This window comes from Thunnus maccoyii, chromosome 22 (genome assembly GCF_910596095.1).
Source record: "Thunnus maccoyii chromosome 22, fThuMac1.1, whole genome shotgun sequence".
In the NCBI taxonomy this organism is placed as follows: Eukaryota; Metazoa; Chordata; class Actinopteri; order Scombriformes; family Scombridae; genus Thunnus; species Thunnus maccoyii.
The window spans coordinates 26,717,857-26,733,240 of record NC_056554.1 but is presented as its reverse complement, the minus strand read 5'-3'; the positions used below and the strand labels follow the sequence as shown (position 1 = coordinate 26,733,240).

The window sequence follows — 15,384 nt, the reverse complement described above, 5'->3', positions numbered from 1 at the left end:
TGGAAAACAACCTGGACTGCAGTCAGGTGATGCAGTGATGTCAGAGGCAGGGCCAGAGGGCAAAGGTCAGGACGTTCTATTAATAACTGGAGTGTTCGATGAAGACTAGACAAGAGCTGAATCAAACCTGAAGTTCATTAAAAACAAGAAGTGATCTGAAATGATCCACAGTCGACCGGATCTGATCAGACAGTAAACATCCCGCTAACATCTGGTATCATGTGACCCGGATCTGATCAGACAGTAAACATCCCGCTAACATCTGGGATCATGTGACCCGGATCTGATCAGACAGTAAACTTCCCGCTGACATCTGGGATCATGTGACCCGGATCTGATCAGACAGTAAACGTCCCGCTAACATCTGGTGTCATGTGACCCGGATCTGATCAGACAATAAACATCCCGCTAACATCTGGGATCATGTGACCCGGATCTGATCAGACAGTAAACTTCCCGCTGACATCTGGTATCATGTGACCCGGATCTGATCAGACAGTAAACGTCCCGCTAACATCTGGTATCATGTGACCCGGATCTGATCAGACAATAAACATCCCGCTAACATCTGGTGTCATGTGACCCGGATCTGATCAGACAGTAAACGTCCCGCTAACATCTGGGATCATGTGACCCGGATCTGATCAGACAGTAAACATCCCGCTAACATCTGGGATCATGTGACCCGGATCTGATCAGACAGTAAACGTCCCGCTAACATCTGGTGTCATGTGACCCGGATCTGATCAGACGGTAAACGTCCCGCTAACATCTGGTATCATGTGACCCGGATCTGATCAGACGGTAAACGTCCCGCTGACATCTGGTATCATGTGACCCGGATCTGATCAGACAGTAAACGTCCCGCTAACATCTGGGATCATGTGACCCGGATCTGATCAGACGGTAAACGTCCCGCTGACATCTGGTGTCATGTGACCCGGATCTGATCAGACGGTAAACGTCCCGCTGACATCTGGTGTCATGTGACCCGGATCTGATCAGACGGTAAACGTCCCGCTAACATCTGGGATCATGTGACCCGGATCTGATCAGACGGTAAACGTCCCGCTGACATCTGGTATCATGTGACCCGGATCTGATCAGACAGTAAACGTCCCGCTAACATCTGGTATCATGTGACCCGGATCTGATCAGACAGTAAACGTCCCGCTAACATCTGGTGTCATGTGACCCGGATCTGATCAGACAGTAAACGTCCCGCTAACATCTGGTGTCATGTGACCCGGATCTGATCAGACGGTAAACGTCCCGCTGACATCTGGGATCATGTGACCCGGATCTGATCAGACAGTAAACGTCCCGCTAACATCTGGTGTCATGTGACCCGAATCTGATCAGACGGTAAACGTCCCGCTGACATCTGGTATCATGTGACCCGGATCTGATCAGACAATAAACATCCCGCTAACATCTGGTGTCATGTGACCCGGATCTGATCAGACAGTAAACGTCCCGCTAACATCTGGTATCATGTGACCCGGATCTGATCAGACAGTAAACGTCCCGCTAACATCTGGGATCATGTGACCCGGATCTGATCAGACAGTAAACTTCCCGCTGACATCTGGTATCATGTGACCCGGATCTGATCAGACAGTAAACTTCCCGCTAACATCTGGTGTCATGTGACCCGGATCTGATCAGACAATAAACGTCCCGCTAACATCTGGTGTCATGTGACCCGGATCTGATCAGACAATAAACGTCCCGCTAACATCTGGTGTCATGTGACCCGGATCTGATCAGACAGTAAACGTCCCGCTAACATCTGGTATCATGTGACCCGGATCTGATCAGACAATAAACATCCCGCTAACATCTGGTGTCATGTGACCCGGATCTGATCAGACAGTAAACGTCCCGCTAACATCTGGGATCATGTGACCCGGATCTGATCAGACAATAAACGTCCCGCTAACATCTGGGATCATGTGACCCGGATCTGATCAGACAGTAAACATCCCGCTAACATCTGGGATCATGTGACCCGGATCTGATCAGACAATAAACGTCCCGCTAACATCTGGGATCATGTGACCCGGATCTGATCAGACAGTAAACATCCCGCTAACATCTGGGATCATGTGACCCGGATCTGATCAGACAATAAACGTCCCGCTAACATCTGGGATCATGTGACCCGGATCTGATCAGACAGTAAACGTCCCGCTAACATCTGGGATCATGTGACCCGGATCTGATCAGACAGTAAACGTCCCGCTAACATCTGGTATCATGTGACCCGGATCTGATCAGACAGTAAACGTCCCGCTAACATCTGGGATCATGTGACCCGGATCTGATCAGACAGTAAACGTCCCACTGACATCTGGTATCATGTGACCCGGATCTGATCAGACGGTAAACGTCCCGCTGACATCTGGTATCATGTGACCCGGATCTGATCAGACAGTAAACGTCCCACTGACATCTGGTATCATGTGACCCGGATCTGATCAGACAGTAAACGTCCCGCTAACATCTGGTATCATGTGACCCGGATCTGATCAGACAGTAAACGTCCCACTGACATCTGGTATCATGTGACCCGGATCTGATCAGACAGTAAACGTCCCACTGACATCTGGTATCATGTGACCCGGATCTGATCAGACGGTAAACGTCCCGCTGACATCTGGTATCATGTGACCCGGATCTGATCAGACGGTAAACGTCCCGCTAACATCTGGGATCATGTGACCCGGATCTGATCAGACAGTAAACGTCCCGCTAACATCTGGTATCATGTGACCCGGATCTGATCAGACAGTAAACGTCCCGCTAACATCTGGTGTCATGTGACCCGGATCTGATCAGACAGTAAACGTCCCGCTAACATCTGGGATCATGTGACCTGGATCTGATCAGACAGTAAACGTCCCGCTAACATCTGGGATCATGTGACCCGGATCTGATCAGACAGTAAACATCCCGCTAACATCTGGTGTCATGTGACCCGGATCTGATCAGACAGTAAACGTCCCGCTAACATCTGGTATCATGTGACCCGGATCTGATCAGACAGTAAACGTCCCGCTAACATCTGGTATCATGTGACCCGGATCTGATCAGACAGTAAACGTCCCGCTAACATCTGGTGTCATGTGACCCGGATCTGATCAGACAGTAAACGTCCCGCTAACATCTGGTATCATGTGACCCGGATCTGATCAGACAGTAAACATCCTGCTAACATCTGGGATCATGTGACCCGGATCTGATCAGACAATAAACGTCCCGCTAACATCTGGGATCATGTGACCCGGATCTGATCAGACAGTAAACGTCCCGCTGACATCTGGTATCATGTGACCCGGATCTGATCAGACAATAAACATCCCGCTAACATCTGGTGTCATGTGACCCGGATCTGATCAGACAGTAAACGTCCCGCTAACATCTGGTGTCATGTGACCCGGATCTGATCAGACAGTAAACGTCCCGCTAACATCTGGGATCATGTGACCCGGATCTGATCAGACAGTAAACGTCCCGCTAACATCTGGTGTCATGTGACCCGGATCTGATCAGACAGTAAACGTCCCGCTAACATCTGGTATCATGTGACCCGGATCTGATCAGACAGTAAACGTCCCGCTAACATTTGGTATCATGTGACCCGGATCTGATCAGACAGTAAACGTCCTGCTAACATCTGGTGTCATGTGACCCGAATCTGATCAGACAATAAACGTCCCGCTAACATCTGGTGTCATGTGACCCGGATCTGATCAGACAGTAAACGTCCCGCTAACATCTGGTATCATGTGACCCGGATCTGATCAGACAGTAAACATCCCGCTAACATCTGGTGTCATGTGACCCGGATCTGATCAGACAGTAAACGTCCCGCTAACATCTGGTATCATGTGACCCGGATCTGATCAGACAGTAAACGTCCCGCTAACATCTGGTATCATGTGACCCGGATCTGATCAGACAGTAAACGTCCCGCTAACATCTGGTGTCATGTGACCCGGATCTGATCAGACAGTAAACGTCCCGCTAACATCTGGTGTCATGTGACCCGGATCTGATCAGACAGTAAACGTCCCGCTAACATCTGGTGTCATGTGACCCGGATCTGATCAGACAGTAAACGTCCCGCTAACATCTGGTGTCATGTGACCCGGATCTGATCAGACAGTAAACATCCCGCTAACATCTGGTGTCATGTGACTCGGATCTGATCAGACAGTAAACATCCCGCTAACATCTGGTGTCATGTGACTCGGATCTGATCAGACAGTAAGTATTTGGACACTTGAGCCACACATGCATGAATTTCACTGCATTAGATAACAAATGTTAGTTATTTTAAAGAATGAACAAACACTCATGAAGCAAAATATTCCACAAAAGAAGTTTTAGTTTGAAACGATGAAACAACAAACATAAAGTTCAAAACGAAGACATAAAATCATTTGGACGTCTGATCACAGTTACAATGTTTTAGTGTTTAGTTTGCCAGCTTGTAGCTTGCAGAACATCTGGACATGAAGTCAACTGGTTTCTGTAACAGCTGTGGTGTAAATGTCCTCCATGTTTCAGCCAGAAGAGCCTTCAGCTCTCCATGGCACCCAAAGGTGCTCTTCAGGGTTCAGGGAAGCGCTCTGGGGGGGCCAGTCTGAGACGACAGGCAGCTGGGATGCTTTAGATCATTGTCTTTCTCTGAGTTTGCATCCAAAATTCCTTTGTGCACTTCAGAGTTCATGATTCCATCAATAATAAAGGTTCAGCTGCACCGAGACCCTGAGTGCTGCCTGGCAGGCTTCTCCACACAGACCTCCTCCCATCACATCCATGCAGGCTCCGAACGCTGCTGTTTGCTGTCTTATGCTTTGAGCTTATGAATGGTTTCTGTCTGTAAACACACTCATTGATCTGAGCTGTATCTGGTCATTCTCATTGATCCCCTGCTGCTGTTTCTGGCCTGTTTTTACTCAGTTATATGATCCAACCTGCTGCTGGTCTTCTGTTCTCAGTCACAAGTCCTCAACTGTGGAGGACGGAGGGTTGAGTTTTTTTGCTTATCTGACTAATGGATTGACCTTTTGACCTTTTCTCTGAGCTCACTTCACTTGTCTTTGCTTTTAACCGACCAGCTCAAAGGTCATTTATAATAGATTTAATTCATCACATGACCAAAGCACGTGTTTCGAGGTTTATGTTCAAGACATCCTGATTTATTTTAGTAGAACAGTCAGAGTTCAGCATTGTGCTTAATGTGTTTTTTATGGATCAGATATCAGTTTATGTAACATTTAATGAAATAATCTTATGAACGGAGGAAGTTTGCTGATAGTTTAACTGTTCAAATACTTTTTGAGGCCGCTGTTTTATCTGGATAACGACATCTGATCAGACACTAGACTGTTGGACCTGGTCTGCTACCAGTCTGAAGTACACCTGAACACAGACCCAGTCAGAGAGAGAACCAATGAGGGTCAGACCCGACAGACCTGATCCGGAGGACCAGTGAAGACTCTGATCAGTAATAAAGTATAAACACAGAATGTGACTCGTGACAGTTTTATGCTTTTAGGTTCCTGAAAGTGGTGACGAACACAAACCAGGACAGACCGGACTCTTTACAGCTGCTTCAGGGTCCAGAACTGACACAGCTGCTAATAATGAGACAGAACAACAACAACAGGATGAGTGACATCAGCGTCACCATGACAACAATAATAATACTGGACGGTGATTTGGTGAAATACAGAAATATTAAAGTGAAAATCTTTGATGTAAATATAGAAGATTTGACACAAAATGGACATTTGTCTTTGTCTCTTTGAGTCAGACAGCACGTCTCCATGGAGACAGCTGCTGCTTCAGGTGAAGCTTTTATTTTGTACAGAAGTTCAGATGTATCAGCTGCCCAGGGTCCAGGCCCGCCCGTCAGAACTAGACCCTCCATCAGGACTGGACCCGTTCATCAGAAGTGGATGTGTCCAGAGTGCGGGTTGGGTGGTGGTCCACCTGGGGCCGTATCCTGGAGGAGGTTCCTGGTCAGCTGCCTGCTGATTGGGTAGTTCTGGACCAGGGACTCGTCTGTCCACACAGTCCTGGACAGCAACTGGTCCATGTGGGGTCCCGGGGCCCGATGGGGAAGTGTGTATGGACCGATGTGGTCCCGGTCCAGCAGAGACTGTCCAGGGGCTCGATGTGGCCCATCAGACCCGTAAGGGGTCCCTGTCAGTAAAGACGTGTCCCGGTCCAGGGTGGTCTGCAGTCCTTGGTTCTGCTGGTCCATTTGGTACAGCTGCTTCTTGTGGACCTGGATGTGGTCCTGGTGGTCCAATCTAGCATGGCACAGCTGCTTTTTGTGGATTTGAATGTGGTCTTGTTGGTCCATCTGGGACGTATACTGATGTTTCTTCTGGTTCTGAATGTGGTTCTGGTCCTGGTGGTCCATCTGGTCAGGGTACTGCTGTTTCTTTTGGCTCTGGGTGTGGTCTTGGTCCTGGTGGACCATTGGAATATGGTACTGCTGTTTCTTCTGGTTCTGGGTGTGGTCCTGGTGGTCCATCTGGGTAGGGTACTGCTGTTTTTTCTGGTTCTGGGTGTGGTCCTTGGCCTGATGGTTCATCTGAGCCTCATACAGCTGCTGCTGCTTCTGATTTTGGATCTGGTCTTGTTGTTCCTGGTTCTCCTGAAGGTCCATCTGAGCATGGAACTGCTGCTTCTTTTGGCTCTGGATCTGGTTGTGGACCTGGTTCTTGATGTCTTTCCAGTGTCGTCCTCTGAGGACCGGCTCCAGGTCCAGACATCGCTGACAAACCTCCTTACCCGGTACTGACTGGACCAGCACATGGACTCCTAGCTGTCTCCAGACCGCCTCCTTCTCTGCAGAAGACCAGGGGCGCCGGTGGACCTTCCTCGGCGCCACAGGGACTGAAAGGCCGACAAAATTGTGTTCAGACAAGGCTGATCTGGTTTCTATAGACCAGGTGAAGGTCAGACAGATCTGAACAGATATCAGTAATCTGGGAGAACCCACCTGTGATGGGAGGCTGCAGTCTGGACTCCACTGGTCTGATACTGGTCTTTGATGGAACTACAGACGGCAGACAGAAACAGGAGGAAGGTCAGACAGCACCACCCAGTGGACAGTTACAGTCAGTACATCTGAGTGCATGGAACACAGTAAAGGGTCAGAGTGTTTAAGGGTTCTGTTTATGATCAGGGATCAGTGTTGGGACTTGAGGGTCAGCAGTCAGGACTTACTTTGTGGTCTCAGGTCAGACTGCACCGGACCAGACTTCTTACCCTCCTTCTCACTTCTTGATTGGACGGATCGTTTCTTCAGCTTCGCTTCTCCAACCGGCGCCGCTGGAAACAGAAACAGACAGCACAGTTTGGTGGATCAATAACATCATGTGACTTACTCTGATGAGTCCTGAACTACATGCGGACTAAGACCTGAGGAACTCTGTTGAACCTCATCAGAGACTGAAGTGACAAATCATCAGACAGTAACCGTCCCATATAAAGTATCACCACAGAATTTAAATGTTTAAATGTGTAAAAGTATCAGAACAAATAGATGTAATTTTTGAATCCATAAGGAGATCTGTAACTGTGCTAAAATGAAAAAGGTTTGCACATATAATTTCTAATGTGTGAGTACATGAAGGTTTGCAGAAAGGTTTGCAGTTACACATCTGTCTGTTTGTGGTGAAAAGTTCACACAGAACTCAGATGTGTGTATGAATCTCAAGTTTACAGCTACGATAAAATCTGAGTACAAATACTTTTGTCCCACATTTGACGCTTCCTCCTGAATAGCCAATAGAGATGCTCTGAAAGGACGGGGGCGTGTCCTCTGAAGGCACTGAAAGCTCAGCTGAACAGCCTCTGAACTTAACAACACTCATGCTGAACTCCTCTATAAAAATACACCGTTTGTTGCCTTGTTTGTGGGTGTAAGACCAACAACATGGATGATATTTTAAAACTGAAGTAATGTTAGGAGACACTGTTTAATCTAACATCTATCTGAGGTAGATGTGGACTCATTTCAGTAAAAATATAACTTGAATGTCTAGTTAACAAGCAACCCATCACCAATCATCTTTATGTTAAAATGTTGTTTTTTCAGTGGACTTCAGTGTTTACGTTTCTCTGCTGAAGAATCTGCTGGCCACTTCATTTTTCGCTGAAACCTTTGGAGCAAAAGGTGAAGTGCTGGCAAGCAAATTCTCGGGTAGTTTTACAAACTTTCAACAGATACTCTGCTGTTACTGGTGAATGGGGCCTATTTCTCTCTCTCTATTACTATTATTGTTATTATTATTATCGTTATTATGCTTCTGTCTCTCTCCCTCCTTCTTTCTCTCTCAACCCAACCAGTCGAGGCAGATGGCGTCCACCTAGAGTCTGGTTCTGCTTGAGGTTTCTTCCTGTTAAAGGGGAGTTTTTCCTGCTGCTGCTCATGGAGGAATGTTGTGTCTCTGTGAATTAAAGAGTTCAGTCTAGACCTGCTCTATGTGGAAAGAACCCTGAGATAACTTCTGTCGGGATTTGGCGCTTTATAAATAAAATTGAATTGAATTGAACTGAATTTTCAGCCAGCAGTAGTGCTCAAGGAGTTATTTCCAACATCTGGCCTCCACCTCTGGCTTCAGCTTCGGCACTGGCCGTTTGTCTGGGAGGTCCCCGGCAGAGGGAGAGCATTTGCAGAGGAGCACTTCACCAAAAAGCACAGCATGAGAGGCTTTTGTTCCAAGGGTAACAGCAGATCTTCAGCAGAGAAATGTTAACCCTGAACTCCATTGAAAAAAACACAATTTAACATAAAGATGATTGTTGATGGAATCACTTGTCAACTAATTATTCAAGTTATATTTTTACTGAAATGAGTCCACATTTACCTCAGATAGATGTTAGATTAAACAGTGTCTCCTAACATTACTTCAGTTTTAAAATATCATCCATGTTGTTGGTCTTACACCCACAAACAAGGCAACAAACGGTGTATTTTTACAGAGGAGTTCAGCATGAGTGTTGTTAAGTTCAGAGGCTGTTCAGCTGAGCTTTCAGCGCCTTCAGAGGACACGCCCCCGTCCTTTCAGAGCATCTCTATTGGCTATTCAGGAGGAAGCGTCAAATGTGGGACAAAAGTATTTGTACTCACATTTTATCGTAGCTGTAAACTTGAGATTCACACACACATCTGAGTTCTTGGTGAACTTTTCACCACAAACAGACAGATGTGTAACTGCAAACCTTTCTGCAAATCTTCTTCATGTTCTCATACATTAAAAATTATATGTGGAAATCTATTTCATTTGTTTGAAAAACATCATGCACAGCTAAAGATCTCCTTATGGATTCAAAAATTACATCTATTTGTTCAGATATTTTTACACATTTAAACATCTGAATTCATACTAAATGTTTTGACACATTCAGATGTGGTGATATACAGCTACAATACTTATGACCCTAATTTTATTCCATACAGGGGACCCTACCTGTCTCTAGGTCAGGTTTACAGTAACTGAACCTGACCGTCCCAGACTCCGGGGGGACCCTACCTGTCTCTGGGTCAGGTTTACAGTAACTGAGCCTGACTGTCCCAGACTCCGGGGGACCCTACCTGTGTCTGGGTCAGGTTTACAGTAACTGAACCTGACCGTCCCAGACTCCGGGGGGATCCTATCTGTCTCTGGGTCAGGTTTACAGTAACTGAACCTGACTGTCCCAGGCTCCAGGGGACCCTACCTGTGTCTGGGTCAGGTTTACAGTAACTGAACCTGACCATCCAAGGCTCCGGGGGACCCTACCTGTCTCTGGGTCAGGTTTACAGTAACTGAACCTGACCATCCAAGGCTCTGGGGGACCCTACCTGTCTCTGGGTCAGGTTTACAGTAACTGAACCTGACCGTCGCAGACTCCAGGGGGACCCTACCTGTCTCTGGGTCAGGTTAACAGTAACTGAACCTGACCGTCCCAGGCTCCAGGGGACCCTACCTGTCTCTGGGTCAGGTTAACAGTAACTGAACCTGACCGTCCCAGGCTCCAGGGGGACCCTACCTGTCTCTGAGTCAGGTTTACAGTAACTGAACCTGACCATCCAAGGCTCCAAGGGACCCTACCTGTGTCGGGGTCAGGGGTCAGCAGCCCCAGGTTGTCCCAGTCCCTCCCCAGCAGGTGGTAGAAGTCGGTGGTCTTGGCCGCGGCCTCCCAGTCGCCATCCTGCAGACTCTCTCCGATGGCGATCTCACAGACCGTTTTCAGTGTGGTCTTCACTGCCAGCGGTGGGCGGCTCCAACGGTAACCGGACGCCTTCCTAGCGGCAGCTAGCGCCAAACTGAGGCGACCTGGCGCCAAGAGATCCTGGAGGGTCTCAATGCCCGAGTCCAGGGACTTAGCAGCCAGCAGGAACCTGCCGAGCTCCCGCAGCTTCTGGCTCACATAGCCGTACTTCCTCTGACTGCCATCCTGGTTCCCCATCAGCTTGTTACCATATTTACAGATCAACCAATCAGATTTGACCTGGACAGAGTGAGAAAGACAGGGTTAACACAGGCAGACAGACAAGTGCAGAGACAGGTAGACAGACAGGTACACAGACCTGGTGTGAGACGAGGTCCTGGTTCATGCGGTGCAGGACTTCGCTGCAGCTCTCAGACGCCCCGCTTGAGATTGGCAGGAGGCGGGACGCCGCAGCCTGAACCCTGTAGCGCTTCCTGGGCTGCTCCGCCCCGGTTTCAGAGGTCAGGTTCTGCTGCCCATCGGGGTCAGAGGTTATGCTCTGCTCTGCCCCGGGGTCAGAGGTCACAGGCCGTTTGGTCCCAGTCTGGTCCACTATGGACACGTCTCCTGGGGGATCAGGAGGCGTGTCCTCTGTAAAATTAGCGGTCCTTTCACCTGCTGGATCACAGCCCAACTCACCTGTAACGTCAGAGGTCGTGTGCTTAACGGGGTCAGAGGTCGAGTCCTTAACAGGATCAGAGGTCGTGTTCTTAACAGGCTCAGATGTCAAGTCCTTAATGGGGTCAGAGGTCATGTCCTTAACAGGGTCAGAGGTGGTCTCTGCGGTGAGGTAGGAGGCAGGGTCTCTGGAGAGGTCAGAGGTCAGCTTCTTGCGGCAGGAGGCCTGATGTTTCCAGAGGTCGGCGCGCAGAAAGAAGCCGAGGCACAGCGGGCAGGGAAGGTAGTTCCTCGCATCCACGTCCTCTGATGGCTGACGACACGGCACGATCTCACCACTGCCCTGTCTGATCACCTGGGAGTCAGACAGACAGGTAGAGAGAGAGACAGGTAAACAGACAGACAGGTAGAGAGAGAGACAGGTAAACAGACAGACAGGTAGAGAGAGAGACAGGTAAACGGACAGGTAGAGAGAGAGACAGGTAAACAGACAGGTAGAGAGAGAGACAGGTAAACAGACAGGTAGAGAGAGAGACAGGTAAACAGACAGGTAGAGAGAGACAGGTAAACAGACAGACAGGTAGAGAGAGAGACAGGTAAACGGACAGGTAGAGAGAGAGACAGGTAAACAGACAGGTAGAGAGAGAGACAGGTAAACAGACAAGTAGAGAGAGAGACAGGTAAACAGACAGGTAGAGAGAGACAGGTAAACAGACAGACAGGTTAACAGACAGACAGGTAAACAGACAGGTAGAGAGAGACAGGTAAACAGACAGACAGGTAAACAGACAGACAGGTAGAGAGAGAGACAGGTTAATAGACAGGTAGAGAGAGAGACAGGTAAACAGACGGACAGGTTAACAGACAGACAGGTAAACAGACAGGTAGAGAGAGACAGGTAAACAGACAGACAGACAGGTAGATCACCTCTATGTTGTGCAGGTAGTTCCCTTTACAGCGCAGCTGTTCCAGCAGCAGGTGGCGTTCTTTGGATCCAGTGGGAAGCGTGCTGGCAGCGACCACTTCCTGTTGATCGGCGTGTTTCCTCAGCAGGTGGCGAGCAATCTTTACCTGTGGCCGGCGGCAGAACACACAGTAATGTTTCTTATTCCACCGCCGCTTCCCGCCGCTCCACGTCCTCTTCACCGTCACACCCTCTTTCTTCTCTTCCTGGCCCCGCCTCTTCTCCTTTTGACCACGCCTCTTCTCTATTGGACCACGCCCCTTATCTACAGGGCCCCGCCTTTTCCCTCTCTGGCCCCGCCTCCCTACGGTGATGGCAGCGAGGCGGCGGGGCCGGCGGCCGGTGAGCTTTGCTGGCTCTTCGTTAGGAGAGGAGGTCCGGTCAGCGGCGTGGATCTCTGTCTTGTTCGCCATGGCAACCTCAGTGTGGGTCTCCATGGTGACAGAGACCTGCTGATCAAACACAGATAAACGCTGTGATGCAGACAGGTGATATTACTTCAGTAAAGAAGCAGAAATCAGAGGTGTTGGCTGATGCAGACGAGAGATTTAGTTTAAAATAATCTGGATTATTTGAAATTCTTGGACATTGTGACACAACAATAACTGAATGTAATGAAAGCAGGAGAGACGTTTAATATGTGAGGTCCCAGTTAACAGCTTCTCTGCTGCTCTGATAGTTCATTAACAGCTTCTCTGCTGCTCTGATAGTTCGTTAACAGCTTCTCTGCTGCTCTGACAGTTTGTTAACAGCTTCTCTGCTGCTCTGATAGTTCATTAACAGCTTCTCTGCTGCTCTGATAGTTCGTTAACAGCTTCTCTGCCACTCTAGTAGTTCGTTAACAGCTTCTCTGCCACTCTAGTAGTTCGTTAACAGCTTCTCTGCCGCTCTGATAGTTCGTTAACAGCTTCTCTGCTGCTCTGATAGTTCGTTAACAGCTTCTCTGCCACTCTAGTAGTTCGTTAACAGCTTCTCTGCCGCTCTGATAGTTCGTTAACAGCTTCTCTGCCGCTCTGATAGTTCGTTAACAGCTTCTCTGCCGCTCTGATAGTTCGTTAACAGCTTCTCTGCCGCTCTGATAGTTCGTTAACAGCTTCTCTGCCGCTCTGATAGTTCGTTAACAGCTTCTCTGCCACTCTAGTAGTTCGTTAACAGCTTCTCTGCCGCTCTGATAGTTCGTTAACAGCTTCTCTGCTGCTCTGATAGTTCGTTAACAGCTTCTCTGCTGCTCTGATAGTTCGTTAACAGCTTCTCTGCCACTCTAGTAGTTCGTTAACAGCTTCTCTGCCACTCTAGTAGTTCGTTAACAGCTTCTCTGCTGCTCTGATAGTTCGTTAACAGCTTCTCTGCCACTCTAGTAGTTCGTTAACAGCTTCTCTGCCGCTCTGATAGTTCGTTAACAGCTTCTCTGCCGCTCTGATAGTTCGTTAACAGCTTCTCTGCCGCTCTGATAGTTCATTAACAGCTTCTCTGCTGCTCTGATAGTTCGTTAACAGCTTCTCTGCTGCTCTGATAGTTCGTTAACAGCTTCTCTGCCACTCTAGTAGTTCGTTAACAGCTTCTCTGCCGCTCTGATAGTTCATTAACAGCTTCTCTGCCGCTCCGATAGTTCGTTAACAGCTTCTCTGCCGCTCCGATAGTTCGTTAACAGCTTCTCTGCCGCTCTGATAGTTCATTAACAGCTTCTCTGCCGCTCTGACAGTTTGTTAACAGCTTCTCTGCCGCTCTGACAGTTCGTTAACAGCTTCTCTGCCGCTCTGATAGTTTGTTAACAGCTTCTCTGCCGCTCTAGTAGTTCGTTAACAGCTGTAGAGCTGATGATATAATGTGAAGAGGCTTTCTGTCTGTACTGTTGTGTTCAGCCTGTATAGTCTGTAAGACAGTGTTTTGCGATGCAGAACGTTGCAAAGTAAACTGGTCGCTGGTTTTTCACTTTGTCTGTTTCTTTTTTCTCCCCACACACACAAACCACAGTGAGTCTCTGCTGAGTTCAGAGTTCAACACAGACGCAGCAGATTGATCGATCAGCCTTCACATTAATATCTGTCAGTTTAAAGTTTCACTGCAGAAACACAACAACACGCTTCATTAATATTCAACAATCACTTCTTCACTTCGGCCTCAAACACTCACTAAACCATCTTTATTCAGGTAAAATGATGACTTCAAGAGCCACAAACCCTGGTGACTGGAAGAGTCAACATGTTTACTGGGTACAGATATTTATTGATAAACTGATCATTAGATCAGCTGTGTGCTGCATCAATTTAAATAAAGTATAATAGAAAACAATTAAAAACAACAGAATCTGTATTGATGCTGCAGATGTAAGCGAGCCAACAGACACTAAATAACTGTTTTCTGAATGAAGTCTGGCATGTTTCTGCGTCTCAGAGTTACAGATACCGACTGATCGATGGGGAAACTTATTGATAACATGGACAGACAGTGAGTCGAGGTCAGTCAGCGGACAGCAGACCGACAGAGGAGGGCGTGTCCGATAATGGAAGCGTGTTTACCTTCTGACTACATGCTAAAAGCTAGCGGGAGAAGCTAACTAGCATCGTCGCTGTTAGCCTCTGAGAGCTAACGTGCTGCTAGCTAACAGACGGTGTTATGAAACCGAACCGGGTCAGAACCAGAACCAGAAGCAGCAGAGCCTCCTGCAGGACTCTGATTACACCTGAAACAGCCTCACCTGCTAACAGCTCGCTGCTGCTCCTCTTCTTCTTCTTCTTCTTCTTCTTTTTCGTTCTTCTTCTTCTTCTGTTTCCTGTCTGATGGCGGCAGCCAGCGTTGAGGCGCATTACCGCCGCCTGCTGTGTTGGAGTGTGAACCAGAGTTATCGATCCCCTTAAATACACAATGTGTAATTTCAGCCTCTAGGAGTCTCAATCAAATCAATAACAACAGACGGGTGATGACGGTGTGAAGCAGCAAGGGATCATGGGAGTTGTTGTCTTTATTGTTAGACAACCAGCTTCTTCAGGGTCGGATCCCTCCAGTGTTCATCGTTCAGGATCTTTTTACCCACAGAGGTCTCCTCCTCTCTAAAACAAATAAACCTGGTGGTTAAAACTGGTAAAAAATACTGAATAAAGTAGTTTCATGTTAAAAATCAGTGTTTCTCTGACGCTGTTTGGCGAACGCCGGACTTCCTTGAAGGGCTGCTAGCTGAGCTGCTGCTAACGTTTGCTCAGCTTGTTTCTCTGCTCTATGTATACATTATGTATGTAATATGTATCATAAAATTGTGGCTTAAAACTGAATAAAAGTCAATATATAACAGTTTCTGTCGAATTATCCTGTGTGTTTACTCTTTGGTAGAGGAGCTATGACGCCGTTGACAGGAGACCAAATGAAACAGATCGTTAACTTGATTAAATTATGGATTTCTCTGGTTTGAACATTGCTGGGAACATTTGGGAAAATATAAGTACACAACTCAACACAATTTATAACACAGGTCTAGTTGTTTATAGACATTTTGATGCGGAAAAGTTACATACTATAGC

General features: G+C 47.7%; 1 protein-coding gene across 2 annotated transcripts; it reads right to left on the bottom strand.

The window, feature by feature from the left end:
* Positions 1 to 4,375: 4,375 nt before the first annotated feature.
* Positions 4,376 to 14,800, bottom strand: LOC121889592. 2 transcript variants are annotated; one of them, XM_042401660.1, is made up of 7 exons: positions 14,568 to 14,800; positions 11,833 to 12,321; positions 10,607 to 11,260; positions 10,128 to 10,527; positions 7,255 to 7,359; positions 7,028 to 7,084; positions 4,376 to 6,921 (listed from the first exon to the last, which is right to left on the bottom strand). In XM_042401660.1, the coding sequence occupies exons 2-7, from the start codon at positions 12,304 to 12,306 to the stop codon at positions 5,963 to 5,965; spliced, it is 2,649 nt and encodes an 882-aa protein (XP_042257594.1). In that variant the 5' UTR covers positions 12,307 to 12,321; positions 14,568 to 14,800; the 3' UTR covers positions 4,376 to 5,962. The 2 variants fall into 2 exon arrangements, with proteins under 2 accessions (XP_042257594.1, XP_042257595.1); XM_042401661.1 differs by having other exon boundaries at positions 11,833 to 12,318.
* Between the last annotated feature and the right edge of the window lie 584 nt (positions 14,801 to 15,384).

Bases quoted from the DNA above. Each gene is read 5' to 3' on its own strand.
- LOC121889592 (XM_042401660.1), bottom strand. From the start codon at position 12,306: ATGGAGACCCACACTGAGGTTGCCATGGCGAACAAGACAGAGATCCAC. The intron at 10,528-10,606 runs GTCTGTGTACCT...CACTCTGTCCAG, and splicing joins AGGACCTCGTCTCACACCAG to GTCAAATCTGATTGGTTGAT. The intron at 7,085-7,254 runs GTAAGTCCTGAC...TGCCGTCTGTAG, and splicing joins GTCTGACCTGAGACCACAAA to TTCCATCAAAGACCAGTATC.